This window comes from Mercenaria mercenaria, chromosome 8 (genome assembly GCF_021730395.1).
Source record: "Mercenaria mercenaria strain notata chromosome 8, MADL_Memer_1, whole genome shotgun sequence".
Taxonomy (NCBI): Eukaryota; Metazoa; Mollusca; class Bivalvia; order Venerida; family Veneridae; genus Mercenaria; species Mercenaria mercenaria.
The window spans coordinates 29,618,229-29,633,307 of record NC_069368.1 but is presented as its reverse complement, the minus strand read 5'-3'; the positions used below and the strand labels follow the sequence as shown (position 1 = coordinate 29,633,307).

Sequence of the window (15,079 nt, the reverse complement as noted above, 5' to 3'; positions counted from 1 at the left end):
GTCCGTGCGTCCGTGCGTCCGTAAACTTTTGCTTGTGACCACTCTAGAGGTCACATTTTTCATGGGATCTTTATGAAAATTGGTCAGAATGTTCATCTTGATGATATCTAGGTCAAGTTCGAAACTGGGTCACGTGCCATCGAAAACTAGGTCAGTAGGTCTAAAAATAGAAAAACCTTGTGACCTCTCTAGAGGCCATATATTTCATGAGATCTTCATGAAAATAGGTCAGAATGTTCACCTTGATGATATCTAGGTCAAGTTCGAAACTGGGTTACGTGCCGTCAAAAACTAGGTCAGTAGGTCTAAAAATAGAAAAACCTTGTGACCTCTCTAGAGGCCATATATTTCAAAAGATCTTCAGGAAAATTGGTCAGAACGTTCATCTTGATGTTATCTAGGTCAAGTTCGAAACTGGGTCATGTGCCTTCAAAAACTAGGTCAGTAGGTCAAATAATAGAAAAACCTTGTGACCTCTCTAAAGGCCATATTTTTCATGGGATATGTATGAAAGTTGGTCTGAATGTTTACCTTGATGATATCTAGGTCAAGTTCGAAACTGGGTCACGTGCGATCAAAAACTAGGTCAGTAGGTCTAAAAATAGAAAAACCTTGTGACCTCTCTAGAGGCCATATATTTCATGAGATCTTCATGAAAATTGGTCAGAATGTTCATCTTGATTTTATCTAGGTCAAATTCGAAAGTGGGTCACGTGCCGTAAAAAACTAGGTCAGTAGGTCAGATAATAGAAAAACCTTGTGACCTCTCTAGAGGCCATATTTTTCATGGAATCTGTATGAAAGTTGGTCTGAATGTTCAGCTTGCTGATGTCTAGATCAAGTTCGAAACTGGGTCACATGCCTTCAAAAACTAGGTCAGTAGGTCAGATAATAGAAAAACCTTATGACCTCTCTAAAGGCCATATTTTTCATGGGATCTGTATGAAAGTTGGTCTGAATGTTCATCTTGATGATATATAGGTCGGGTTCGAAACAGGGTCATGTGCGGTCAAAAACTAGGTCAGTAGGTCTAAAAATAGAAAAACCTTGTGACCTCTCTAGAGGCCATACTTGTGAATGGATCTCCATAAAAATTGGTCAGAGTGTTCATCTTGATGATATCTAGGTCAAGTTTGAAAGTGGGTTACGTGCCGTCTAAAATTAGGTCAGTAGGTCAAATAATGAAAAAACGTTGTGACCTCTCTAGAGGCCATATTTTTCATGGGATCTGTATGAAAGTCGGTCTGAATGTTGATCTTGATGATATATAGGTCAAGTTTGAAACTGGGTCAATTGTGATCAAAAACTAGGTCAGTAGGTCTTGAAATAGAAAAACCTTGTGACCTCTCTGGAGGCCATACCCTTGAATGGATCTTCATGAAAATTAGTCAGAATGTTCACCTTGATGATATCTAGGTCAAGTTTGAAATGGGTCACGTGCCTTAAAAAACTAGGTCAGTAGGTCAAATAGAAAAACCTTGTGACCTCTCTAGAGGCCATACTTTTCATGGGATCTGTATGAAAGTTGGTCTGAATGTTCATCTTGATGATATCTAGGTCAAGTTTGAAATTGGGTCAACTGCTGTCAAAAACTAGGTCAGTAGGTCTAAAATTAGAAAATCTTTTGACCTCTCTAGAGGCCATATTTTTCAATGGATCTTCATAAAAATTGATCTGAATGTTCACCTTGATGATATCTAGGTCATTTTAGAAACTGGGTCACGTGCAGTCAAAAACTAGGCCAGTAGGTATAAAAATAGAAAAACCTTGTGACCTCTCTAGAGGCCATATTTTTCATGAGATCTTCATGAAAATTAGTGAGAATGTTCACCTTGATGATATCTAGATAAAATTCAAAACAGGGTCACGTACCTTCGAAAACTAGGTCAGTAGGTCAAATAAAAGAAAAACCTTGTGACCTCTCTAGAGACCATATTTTTCAATGGATCTTCATGAAAATTGGTCAGCATTTTTATCTTGATAATATCTAGGTCAAGTTCAAAACTGGGTCACATGAGCTCAAAAACTAGGTCACTATGTCAAATAATAGAAAAAACGACGTCATACTCAAAACTGGGTCATGTGGGAAGAGGTGAGCGATTCAGGACCATCATGGTCCTCTTGTTTTTTTACATTTTTCTGCTTCGTCAGTAATACATGTTGTGGTCAGTGTCTCAGTGTCTTAGCAGGTAAAATAGTTTGCTTTTCAGCTCTATATATTTCAGTATTCAAAACAGAGTGAAGGTGTAGTGTGTGTTCTAGTTGTCATTTTACAGCAGTTCTGTCAGTTCTGACTCGTTATATCGCGTCAGAGCCAATGGTCGTGTTCATGTAGTCAATTAGATCACGGTTATTTAATAACTATTTTTCTACATTGCAGTATTCGCAGCAGAGCCGAGTTTTGGAATACCTGCTATTAACGTTACGGTGATAGAAGGGGACACAGCGGTCCTAGAATGCTCAATTTTACACCTTACTGAGGAGCATCAGGTGGGTGCATACAACCAAATCCTAAGCTTCATAAACAGTTGTTTCATTGCAGGTTTATATAACATTTTATCCGAAAACTTAAAGTTGGATTATTTCTTCAAGAAATATGCACTGGTTAAAAAGTATTTTTCAAAACATAAAAATGTATTATACGGAGCATACTACATGTGTATTTTTTAATTTTTTTAATGAGTATAATAAAATCATTCAGTGTGGAAAGACCAAATGTAATATTCTTTTTTTTTCTTCATATGTTAGCTTTTCATGCTGAAACCTCAACATGTCTTCTTTCTGTACCTATTATAGACAGAGTGAATTAGACCAGTGTCTTCTATACTTTAGATAGGATTTGTAAATATAGACAAAAATATTTTTTCTAAGTTCTTAGTTGGGTTCCATTACCCATTTCTCATTCCTTGCCTCTGTTTCGATGTATAAAATGGCGATAATTTCATTTTTTTAGTTTATGCCACTATGAAATATGAGCGTGACATTAACTCGTGCATTTTGGGATTGTTCTGTGTTTTCAGAATACTTATAATGTAGGGACAATGGATGTTCTTTAAGAACTGATAATGAAAAATGATATTTCCTTAATACATAACCTGATAAAAGACACAGAAATAGTATAAGTCTTAAATAGCATGCATGTCTTTGTCGTCGTAAGCTTTTAGCCTATTGCATTTAAATGATTAAATCTAGAATATCAGTTGCCTTAAATTCAAAATTTATGAACTCCATTTGTGCGTGTGAAAATTATCAAAGTGAACAAATGCATAGTGCGCTTTCACTTTCGGCCAAGCACTTTCTTTAACTTTTTACCCATATCCTTGACAGATGAGCATTCTAAATGGATAAAATATAATTGAACAAAAACCAGAGAGAGCGCGCGGGCGTGAAATTCCACTTTTAAGGTTTAAAAATGGCATGAAAGCTCGCACAAATCAGTCTAGCATTTTAGATTTTATGTATATAAAAACAAAACACTTTTAGGTCATTGTCTACACGTAGGAAAGAAGTTATTCATCTTGTGGCGTTTTACATTAGCGTCTTTGTCATCAGTCAGCCGCGTTTTCCACTCAACACGAGAAACCCGTGCCCAGAAATGACGCAACACGATATGTCTGAAATGTGCTCAAATTTATTGCGGCAGGCAGAATCACTCTAGTTTGCATAATAAAACAGTTTTAGATATATTAGCTGGAAACCAGAGCTCCGTAAAGACATGACCATTTTAATGAGCGCTGACTTTTATGAATAATTTACGACGACAAAACATGGCATTTTCAGTTCGCTGTGTCATTCTGCCGTAGACAGCGCTTGTCATGTTTAAGGGAAAAATACACGATGTTATTATAGTTTTGCATAAAGCTAGCATGCAATACTCGTAGGCTTGACATTACTAATTGGTTTTAGAATATTCTTTCATTTATTTATAGTTTCTTGGGCATTACATCGCATTTCAATAAACAGTTTTGATCATTCTGAGCAACGTTGTCAAAATCTTTATTTTTGCCTGTAATTTGAAATGAAGTGAAATGCTTTAAAAAGAGGGAAAAAAAAGAAATTTGAACTGTTGCAGTTGAGCAAGATCAGTGCATCGAACTTTTAAAAAATATGCTTATTCATTTCATTTATCCACATTTTATTTTATTATTTTATTTATTTTTTTTAAATGCATGGCATATTTAGTAGGTACTGCCAATCTTGCAAAAACAAAAAAACACAAAAAAAAACGAAGATTGAAACTTCATATTCTATTTTTAGATATAATATTTGCAGTGGTATGAGTAAATGTTTGTATCTAATAAATTAAATGCAAATCTGCAAGCATGCGTTTTATCTTTCATATATGAAGCTGCTTGGTTTAGTTTAGTTTAAACATATTTTATTGCTCATTTAATATTTACAAGAATATATAACAATTTTACAAACACAAACAAATAAGCAAATGGGTCGGGCCACAAGTTCTTACAACATCAGATGACGGCCCGCCCCAACAGATATAATAGGAAATAAATTGGCAGGAAAAAATTAAGCTTTTGTAATTTTGAAATTGAAATAAAGCAATATATTTTTATGAGAGGGTGAGGAGAGGTCCAGCTCCTTGGGATGTCAATCTTATATAAGACATTTCAGTATTTTCAACTTTATAATTCTCATTCATAATAAAGAACATTACTATTTGAATCTTGCAGTCTGTTTTATGTATTTGCTCGGCTTTAGGATTATCGGAAAAAAATATCGCCATCTTAAATTTGTTGTTGTTGTTTTTTTTTTTTTTTGTTTTTTTTTTTTTTTTTTTTTTTTCATTTGAATAGAGCTTGTGCAAACAAATCTTTGAAAACAAGATAAGCTTGTCTAACATGACGACGAAAATGTTGTTATTTGAAAACTTACAGGTTTCAAAATTAATAGGCATTGCAACATTCACAGCATTTGACGAAACACGTTCAAAATGTGCTTGTAACACATAAATAGAAAGTATGAAACGTGTACACATATACGTGTACCGCGCAATTCGGACAATGCTTGGCGGATGCATATACTTGTAGGGATCATTTTACACGTGAAGCGCGCATGTCTCTATTTATTTTAAACTAGCTGACCCGTATAGTAATAAAAATCGACAATATGCACCTTCGGCATACTCCGGATTTTAACGGAAATCCTCGTGCGCGTTGAGTAATATTCATGTCCGAGGAATGCCGTATTGCCTGACACGTGTTATTACGAATCAATTTAGTTCCTTATATCAAAGATTTTAAATTGTGTTATATTTATTTAGGTTGTATGGACCGATGCGGAGGGATTTCTGCTTACACATAATGCTAAACGGATCATAGATGACAAACGTTTGAGTGTGGAAAGGCCTCTTAAACAGCTGTGGAACCTACATATTCGTGATGTTCATTACTCAGATAGGGGGAAATATGTATGCCAGATTAGCACACAGCCACCTAAACATAAAGATGTTATTTTAAATGTACTAGGTATGTGTTTGTTTTCTTGAGGACAATTATTATTATAATTCATTATTCCGCTGTACTTTTGCGGACAAAGCGTATGGGGTACTCGTATGGCAGATTTTGGGAACCAGATAAATACAGTTGAAACCCGATATCTTGAATTCCGAGAGATCGAGCGGATTACTTCGAGATAACAGGAATTCGACATAAAATGAAATGTTGTTCACGTGTTTTCGGGACGGGACATAAACAGGTCTTCGAGATAGCCAGAATATTTTAGACAAGCGAGCTCAAGATATCGGTTTTAAACTGTATAACGACGCCAAGGTTGATATTATTTTTCACCGGTTCATAGTATCTGCCAACACTCACATAAAGGCGTGATAGTTATGCTTAATAGTACTGGCAAAAATATAGATGGACAAAAATATGAGAAAGTGTAAATGATATTGCAAAAAAAAAAAAAAAAGATAAAATGTTTTATTTCGAAATCTGGGCTATTTATGGGTGTATAATCATGATGCTGCATATCTTTTACTTTTTGCAATGAGAATCCTTAATATTGATTCATTTAATTTTAAATGTGCTTCTTTAAGAGTTGTGCTATAATGACGTTTGGTCGCTGAGGTAGTGACTTCTGTTCCATTGTTTTGCCATTTATCATAACGCAGTATTAATGCAATGGTATGTTGGTGCAAAAGCTGGATTCATCCACACTTGTGTATAATGCAGGAGCTGATTTTGTGGTGAAAATAGTTTCACATTTCAACTATATTATCATCATATTAGTGTTGTATTAAAGCAGTGACATACTGTTGCAAGAGAATGTTGTTTATAATGCATAAAATGAGTCGCGCCATGAGAAAACCAACATGGTGCGTTTGCGACCGGCATGGATCTTGACCAGCCTGCGAATCCGCGCAGTTTGGTCAGGATCCATACTGTTCGCTAACGGTTTCTCTTATTGCAATAGGCTTTGAAAGCGAACAGCATGGATCCTGGTCAGACTACGCGGATGCGCAGGCTGGTCTGGATCCATGCTGGTCGCAAACGCCCTATGTTGGTTTACTCATGGCACGGCTCAAATGGTAATACGATAGTATTTGCGTTACAGTTCCTCCGTATATCATAGAGCAGTATTCAAGCAAAGATATGACGGTGCAAGAGGGAGATACAGTCACACTTGTGTGTAATGCTACGGGTGTCCCGCAGCCTGAAATTAGTTGGTTCCGATATTTATCAGACTCTATGCAAGAAAAAGAGAGTAAGAACATTTGTTTGTAGGGAATATTTAGCTTTTAAGAGCCGAATACTGAAAGCGAATAGACATTTTTACAGTTGTAAAAAAAGCTTTGCTCGTATAACTGTTCCGATATAAGGTACTCTCATTTACAGCTCTGCTGCTTTAACCGTTCCGATGTACTTATCTATATTTTCTTATCCAACATTTAGTAGCGGCGAGTGTATTTGTTTGATGAAAAATATACATAGAGGATATTACATGTGCCGAGCATTTGAACAATTTTATTCAACGAAATTAATAGATTCAATGTGGAAAGTCACAAATGTTATATTCTTTTTATCACATGTTAGATTTTCCTGTCGAAACATCAAAAATTCGACTTTCTTTTACTATATAAACAAGTCAATTTTACCACCGTTTCCTATACTGTGAACGACGTCGACGTCAAAGCTTTATTACATAGAGGATATTTGTTTGTTTCGAGTGAATATGGAATATATCTCACTGAGAAGTGAGAAAATTTCAAATATTTTCACGAGCGCGTAGTGATGAGATATAAAAATATTTAACTGATAGAATACAGTATTTCATTAGTTAGCATAAAATAAACTAGTTTTTCACACTGTGAGAGATATAGCTCCACCCCCTCATACATTTTGTATGAATTTTAAATCATTTGCTTAAAACAGGATGAAAATGGTAGTCGCACTTTGTTCTTTATAGTATATTTCTCGATTCAAATTATTTTACTTAATGAGAATTTCATAACGTTATGCAGCAAAAAATAAAATAAAATGGAACTTTATGTTGTGCGCGTCTTTCTAACGTCACAACACGTCTGACGTAATGTCTGTTTACGCGCGTCTGTTTCCCACGTTGAGATTAAAAATTGTTGCAAAATGCACATTTCAACGTAATTGGGCATAAAATAAAAAGAAAATGTGTTTGTTTTTTCGTGAATATTGCATATATCTCACCTCGAAGTGAGAAAATGTTCACATTTTCACTCGCGCTACGCGCTCGTGAAAATATTTGAAATTTTCTCACTTCTCAGTGAGATATATTCCATATTCACGAAAAAACAAACAAATATCCTCTATGTATTTTTATCTAATGGCTTTATTACACTTCTGCGACGTCAAACATTATTAAATGTTCTTAATTATTGATTTTTGTATGTTTCGTATTCATTTTCCAAAGATAGTTTTATTTTTACGAAAAAAAAAAGTTTGAAATTAAAACGTTGGATGTTACTTTTTTGTTTATCAATGCATCAACATTTGAATAATTTTGCAGGAATTGGATCACGTGGTGAGGTTTTAATCATTCACAACGTGTCACGTGAATGTGGAGGAACTTACGTGTGTGAAGCAGACAGTGGTGTTGAGCCGCGACAGACGCGGGAAATTAAACTGGTGGTGCAGTGTAAGTAAACGATTATTCTGTTGTTTATATTTCTTTCAACAACATGATGTGAGTTAAGCTACCCCGTGTCCTCGGAGTATGTGACAGCATAAAGATGTCCTCAGCAAGCCATTGACAATGTCCACATTTTAATTAACTAGACACTGAGGACTGGAAACCACAGACGATCTTCTCCCAATCGTTACGGTGAACATACGAATTTACTATGATTCAAATGTTCGACCTTACGACCGGGCGTCTTGCATTTGACCGGAAGCCTTTTGCTTTTTACCGGAAGTCTTGACCAGAAGTTTTTTGCTCTACCTTCTAAACTGAATTTTATTTAAGTTTGATTGTGAAAAATGCTTTAAAGTATTTTGAACAATACGAGTCCCGGCTTGATGATGATGATGTGTCTTGTAAGTTAGCGCGGTCGTGGCACCAGTAAGAAAGCTGGATCCTTATTCGTCTTTCTATTTATGTAAATATGTTTGAGGTAAATACTTAGAGAGTAAATGTATAGAATTTAGCACGGCAATTTTTTTTTACATCTGTATTAAGGAGTGGATGTTACTATGATACAAAAATGTTCACATTAATACAAACTAAAACGATTGTCAGCACTGTAACACGTTATCGTCCGAATTCATTCAAAACGCTTTACCTTATAATACATGTGCCATTAAGCCGGTGCTAGGGAACGGGGTAAATGTGCACTTAAGCCGGCCTTGGAAGTGCTTTTTTTCTCTTAAGGCAAATAACTGATTCTCTCTTTAGATAATGGATATAACAATATCTTCTTTTTTACTTTAATATTCCGCCTTTTTTGTAAAAGTAATTTCTATACGTTTACAGACCCACCTGAGGTATTTTTGCCGTCAGCAAGATTAGGCCAGCATCCAGGCCGAGAGACATTCCTACAATGTGAGGTGACAGCACATCCTCATGGCACCATGTTCTGGGAAAAAGATGGGAGGGATCTTGCAGCGGATAGGCAAGTCCATAATGCAGTTTGCCTTATGGCTTTATCAGAGAAAAAAATCATTCAAATTGCTTATAACTTGAGGAGCACGCTTCAAGACTTTGTTCGAAGTTTAGAAGTTTCTTTGTATTTTTTTCCCAAGTAATTGTAAAAAAAATCAATACATTATAAATGTTATTCAAAGATTTTTATGAAATATTGCAACCTATTTTGGAAAGTTCTAGGCAAGTACATTTAGGTGAAACAGGAGTTTACAATCGTACCTGTATTATGCCAAGTAAAAGGAAAGGCAGTTTGGCCGCTTATGGCCACTGACTGCTGAAAAGAGTGGAAATTAGAAGAGTCTGTTAGGGGAGTTTGCCGACTTGAACTTTAAGGCAAGTGGATGCTTCTTACAGGTGTTCACTAAGGCAAATTCTACTGTATATATATATATGAGACGCAACATGAGAAAACCAACATAACGGCTTTGCGACCAGCATGGATCCAGACCAGCCTGTCCATCCACGCAGTCTGGTCAGGATCCATCTGTTCGCTTTCAAAGCCTATTGCAGTTGGAGAAACCGTTAGCGAACAGCATGGATCCTGACCAGACTGCGCGGATGCGCATCCCTAATTGCAATAGGCTTTGAAAGCGAACAGCATGGCTCCTGACCAGACTGCGCGGATGCGCAGGCTGGTCTGGATCCATGCTGGTCGCAAAGCTACTATGTTGGTTTTCTCATGGTGCGGCTCATATCATGCTCATAAAATCCATTAAAATACTGTTGATATTTTGGTTTTGGGTATTTCTAAACTTATTTCTGTCTGTTTTAAAATTATTGTTTTTATGGCGTGTCCTTTTATAGCTGTGTGTAAATATTCGTGTAAATTACGGAATTAGACGTGTTGTATAAATGTCAAAATTAAGTGATGAACTACAGACCAGTCAATAACACAAACTGTGGACTTGCAATTTTTATAATGAGTCATGTAAAACTTTACAATTTTTAAGTGGCCAGTCGGTCAATAGTCAAAACTTTTGCCCAATATCCGAAGGGCAGAGCGCGAATAGTTTTGACTATTGACCGACAAGCCATTCAGAAAGTGGTTTATCACATGATATGAAAAATTGTTTTTCACAGTCTTATATTTATTCCTAAATTATAGACCTCTTAGCCGAGTAAACAGATGTTGAATATGGTCCGGTCATATAGCAAGAACAGCACAAAGGACCGGTGACTTATAAAAAGGGGTGATCTGTTAAATGAATTATAATTAGAGAATCTTAACATTTCAGAAGTGGAAAATTCAATGTCGAAATTTTCAACACAGACTACGACCAGAAGAAGATTTTAAGCCTGCGAATAAGAGAAATAAAAAATGAAGATTTCGGACAATACACGTGTGTAGCTGATAACTTTGTTGGTGCTGACCAAGAAACAATGATACTGTATGGTAAGCGTTTTTTTTAACCCTTATCATGTTGGTTGCTGACCAACGAACAATGTAGATATGTATAGCGTTCTAACAATCATGCGTTGTTCAAGACAGAAACTGTACGCATTATGTAAGGGTTTTTAACCGTTAATGTAGCTGTACAAATGAAACAATGAAGATGGTAAGTTCATTACAGAAATTTGGCAGGGATAGGGTTGAAAGCCCTTTTGATATTTTGGCAATAAGGTTTATAATACTATCAGTGCAGTAATGAACTTTATCACACGGCTATGAAAATATATTATAAATAACACAAACAAATTAGCATTTCTGTGATATCATAATATTTTTTGAAGATCTCGAAAAAATATCAAAAGTACGCAAAACAATTGAGTTCATCATTGTTTATGAAATAACAAGATATATAGATATGTCAATGCTAAAACATTAAATGTAAGACGAATTTGAAATTATATTAACAGCACGCAGTATTAATAATAAAAATCTTATGACCCTCTGTAAAAGTTCCATACATAACCGTTTTCAATATTCTTAATATTTATTTTTTCATATGATTTAAGCAACTTGTTAAACAAAGTACACACTTTCTATCTGTGGTGGCAAAGAAAAGTGAGCCCCGGCAAGACACGATTGCTCTCTTACGTAAATTGTACGCGTTATATCTTGTTATAACTCAAAATTAACTAAAACAACAGTAATAAAAATTAAACGTAGCTGACTCAGATATTGTTTCATAGCAGCCATCACAAAAAAAAAATACGTACAGTGTGCACATCAGAAACAGCCTCGGCTTAAATAACCATAAAGTTATTTTTATTTTGGTCTGATGAGTGTAAATTAGCTGCATGTATTGTCCCTTTGGAAACATCAAGTATTTAAACAACGGAAATTGTCTTTTTGATTCTTTCTGGATGATGGCTGAAATTGTCCCCATATGTCCGCATGCTTGATCGAATACGACGTTGCCGGTTTTTATCCATTACTTTTGAATTGATCCGGAATAGTTAATGACCAGTTTGCATGTTCAAGCAGGAAGTGTACAAAAACTTTTGATGTAAATTTAATAAATTTTGACTCAAAATTTAGATTTAAAACGACAGTGTGCTTAAATGTTACTGACGGGAATAGAGTGTACATGATGATAGTGAGCCTTGATAATTCAGACACGTCACGTCACCAGTCTTACGCAGAATCGTAACTTTTTATCGAGATGTTGCATATAGCCACGTGTTCATATTGCCGCGAGCGAAACTCTTAGGTAACAAGTACGCGGAGATAAAATAATCACTTTGGTATCTCGTTGCCACGAGATAGTACGTAGTCACGAGATACTGCCTCGTTCCCAGATACTGCCTCGTTCCCAGATACTGCCTCGTTCCCAGTTACTGCCTCGTTCCCAGATACTGCCTCGTTCCCACGAGTTGATGTCTTGCAGCCAAGCGTTAGTTCATACTCATTTATTCTTGGTCGATTGTGATTGTGAGGCAAGTTCTACCTCGGATATTAATCACGCTTGACACCTCATTCAGGATTGAATCCATTGTCACGAGCGTATGAGAGAAGAGAAGTCGGTTTCCCTTTTAATTCTGAGGGCCAAACAAGTGAGCTACTGGACCGGTACAGTTCTTTAGGTCTTTGGTATGACGTAGCCGGAGACCGAACCCACGACCTCAAGCACTTGAAGCGGACGCTCTACCAATTCGTGGCCATGAAATACTAAAAGCTTGACACGAGTTACTATTTCGCTGTCACAAGATATAGCTCACGGGAACGAGAGTATCTCGTTCGAAACCAGTTAGTATCTCGTGTCCACGAGCTGTTATTTTGCAACTTCGAGATAAAAAAAGAACGCACACTTGTTCGAAATGGATTTTTACTATTTAAAATTTAGCAGGGATAAAGAAAATGAAATTTCTGACAAAATCATTATTTTCTTACATTAACTGAACTGCAAATTCGGTTGCCTTCATAGTAGGAACAAGAAAACAAATGATAAAGTTTTTGTTCCAATATTCTGTATTTTTAAAATTTAAAGAAACAGTGTACTAGCTTTTTTATATATATGAGTATTTCATGCTAGCTCTGTTATATGCGTAGACCTATAATGTTATTTTCCAATTATCATAGATACGTCGCCCGAACTGTGTTCTATATTAACTTTTATATATACAGCATAATTGTCTCTCAAAGTGCACACAACTGGATAATTAAAACAAATGAGGCGTTCTCGGCCTTTGTCCTGGTAGGAAATGAATCTCATGTACCATTAGGTGTATTAAGTTGTCTTCAAGTTATTTTCACGTTCTTGTATCAAAATACACACGGAAAGAAAATATGAGCCTCACCATGAGAAAACCAACATAGTGGCTTTGCGACCAGCATGGATCCAGACCAGCCTGCGCATCCGCGCAGTCTGGTCAGGAGCCATGCTGTTCGCTTTCAAAGCCTATTGCAATTAGGGATGCGCAGGCTGGTCTGGATCCATGCTGGTCGCAAAGCCACTATGTTGGTTTTCTCATTGCGCGGCTCATATGATGTATTTCGAAGGTAATTGACAATTTTAAAAGAAAAAAATGATGCATTTTGAAGATAATTGTCAATTTCACATGATTCCATAATACTTCCGAGCGTAGCGAAACGGGAATCATTTACAGCTTAATAAATAAATTGCATTGTATGTTGACATAATATGCATCTATGTTCTTATGTTGTCATGTGACCGGCAACTAGAGAACTTTAATGAGTGTTTGTCGCGGTCTCGCACCACGCTTTCCGCGGGTGAAAGGCAGTACCGGAGAGAAACGAAATAGGCCTACGCTGATCGAAGTGATAACAAATACGTATCAGTGACATTGTTTCGTGTAGATTTTAATTCGCAAGCAAGTAATGTAAGAGTAGGATTGATTACTGTTTGTCTAGATAGCTGTTAGAATATGTTATGAGACGTTATCTTTCTCATAAAGGTATCGCATCGTAGCCTTGAAACAAAACAATTGTTCAAGAAATAATATTTCCCAAACGATGAAAGGTCATTGAATTAAGTCATTGTGTGTGGTGCAGATGCGAGAAATTATATCTCGAGGGCGCAGTCCGAGTGATATGTAATTCTAGCAATTCGCGCCTGAACGGCAAAAAAAAAATGATTCTATTCAAGGGCAAATCACTGTTTGAGTTATATAGTAATACACACCTAAACAACAACCAAAAAAAAAAAAAATTCTGTTCAAGAGCAAATCACTTTTCGAAATATATTATTTCTGTTCTAACAGGATATATTACAGGGTTATGACGACACCCAACAAACTTTTGCCCACTTTTGTATGGTTTTCTTTTCAAGCGCACCTCAATGACGTTTGATTCAATGACGTAATAATTATGACTTACAAATAGATCTAGTGATTTTTGATTCATGAGCAATTTACTAAATGAGATATATTATTTTGCACCGCTATGCCGTTTGACGTTTGACGCTATGACGTAATAACTGTGACGTTAGAAAAACCGTGTTGTTGTATGAAAACAGTTCCATTCTTCTTTCTTTCATAGGGAAATAAATCAGGTCTTCTTAGAATTAGCCTATAGAGTCTACTTATTATACTCAGGAAAATGCTGGTGCCAAAGAAAAGTTTGGTTGACTGTTCATATGGTTCTCCACAAGTGTCGTTACAATCAAGTTGCTGTGTAATAAAGTTACTCTTTGTTTAAAAAATTATTTCAGATTATTCCATACATATGCGCAGACGCACAACAACGACGGCCAGTCCAATAATTGTACCGCCAGTTGTAACCGACCATTGGATCCCGGTTGACAGCAATGGGCCTATATATAACCAAGAAAGAAGCAATAACCGTAATGGTAAGCATATTTGAGCCGCGCCATGGGAAAACCAACATAGTGGCTTTGCGACCAGCATGGATCAAGACCAGACTGCGTGGATGCGCAGGCTGGTCAGGATCCATGCTGTTCGCTTTCAAAACATATTGGAATTAGGGAAACTGTTAGCAAACAGCATGGATCCTGACCAGACTGCGCGGATGCGCAGGCTGGTCTGGATCCATGCTAATCGCAAAGCCACTATGTTGGTTTTGTCATGGCGTGGCTCATTTCTGGTCTTTGAGAACGTACTCAAAACAAGCACACACGTACAAACGTAATTTTTGAAAGGTGCATTGAACGGCGTTCCATAACATCATTTATGTTACATTAATTTTTTATTGTTTCTCTACTCAATGACTCATAATGTAATACTATTCAAATAATAAATAATACTGAAAATAAAAAACTAAAATTCATCACATAATTTGCAAAATTCAGCATAAATTTACGTTGGTACCAGGTATGAGTATCCAATTCACATGACTTTGAATATATGAGCGAAGTTTACTCGCATAAATATCAGGCAAATAATAATGTGTATTAATGTGTAACAAATTATTGATGTTCATTTTCAGGACGAAACAGTGAAAATGTGGATTTACGGATAAAAGTTCAGCTAATCCATGACAATCGTTTACTTATAACTGTAAAATATTGGACAATTTCATTTTCTT

General features: G+C 36.1%; 1 protein-coding gene across 1 annotated transcript in view; it reads left to right on the top strand.

Annotated features, from left to right (window-relative positions):
- Positions 1-14,407, top strand: part of LOC123566689 (limbic system-associated membrane protein-like) — a 136,861-nt gene extending 122,454 nt beyond the window's left edge. The window contains exons 3-9 of the mRNA XM_053549646.1: positions 2,381-2,490; positions 5,279-5,483; positions 6,574-6,723; positions 7,999-8,127; positions 8,962-9,100; positions 10,368-10,525; positions 14,247-14,407. Of these exons, the coding sequence (XP_053405621.1) occupies positions 2,381-2,490; positions 5,279-5,483; positions 6,574-6,723; positions 7,999-8,127; positions 8,962-9,100; positions 10,368-10,525; positions 14,247-14,398 (1,043 nt within the window). The 3' untranslated portion in view covers positions 14,399-14,407. The remainder of the gene's footprint in view (positions 1-2,380; positions 2,491-5,278; positions 5,484-6,573; positions 6,724-7,998; positions 8,128-8,961; positions 9,101-10,367; positions 10,526-14,246) is intronic.
- Positions 14,408-15,079: the final 672 nt, after the last annotated feature.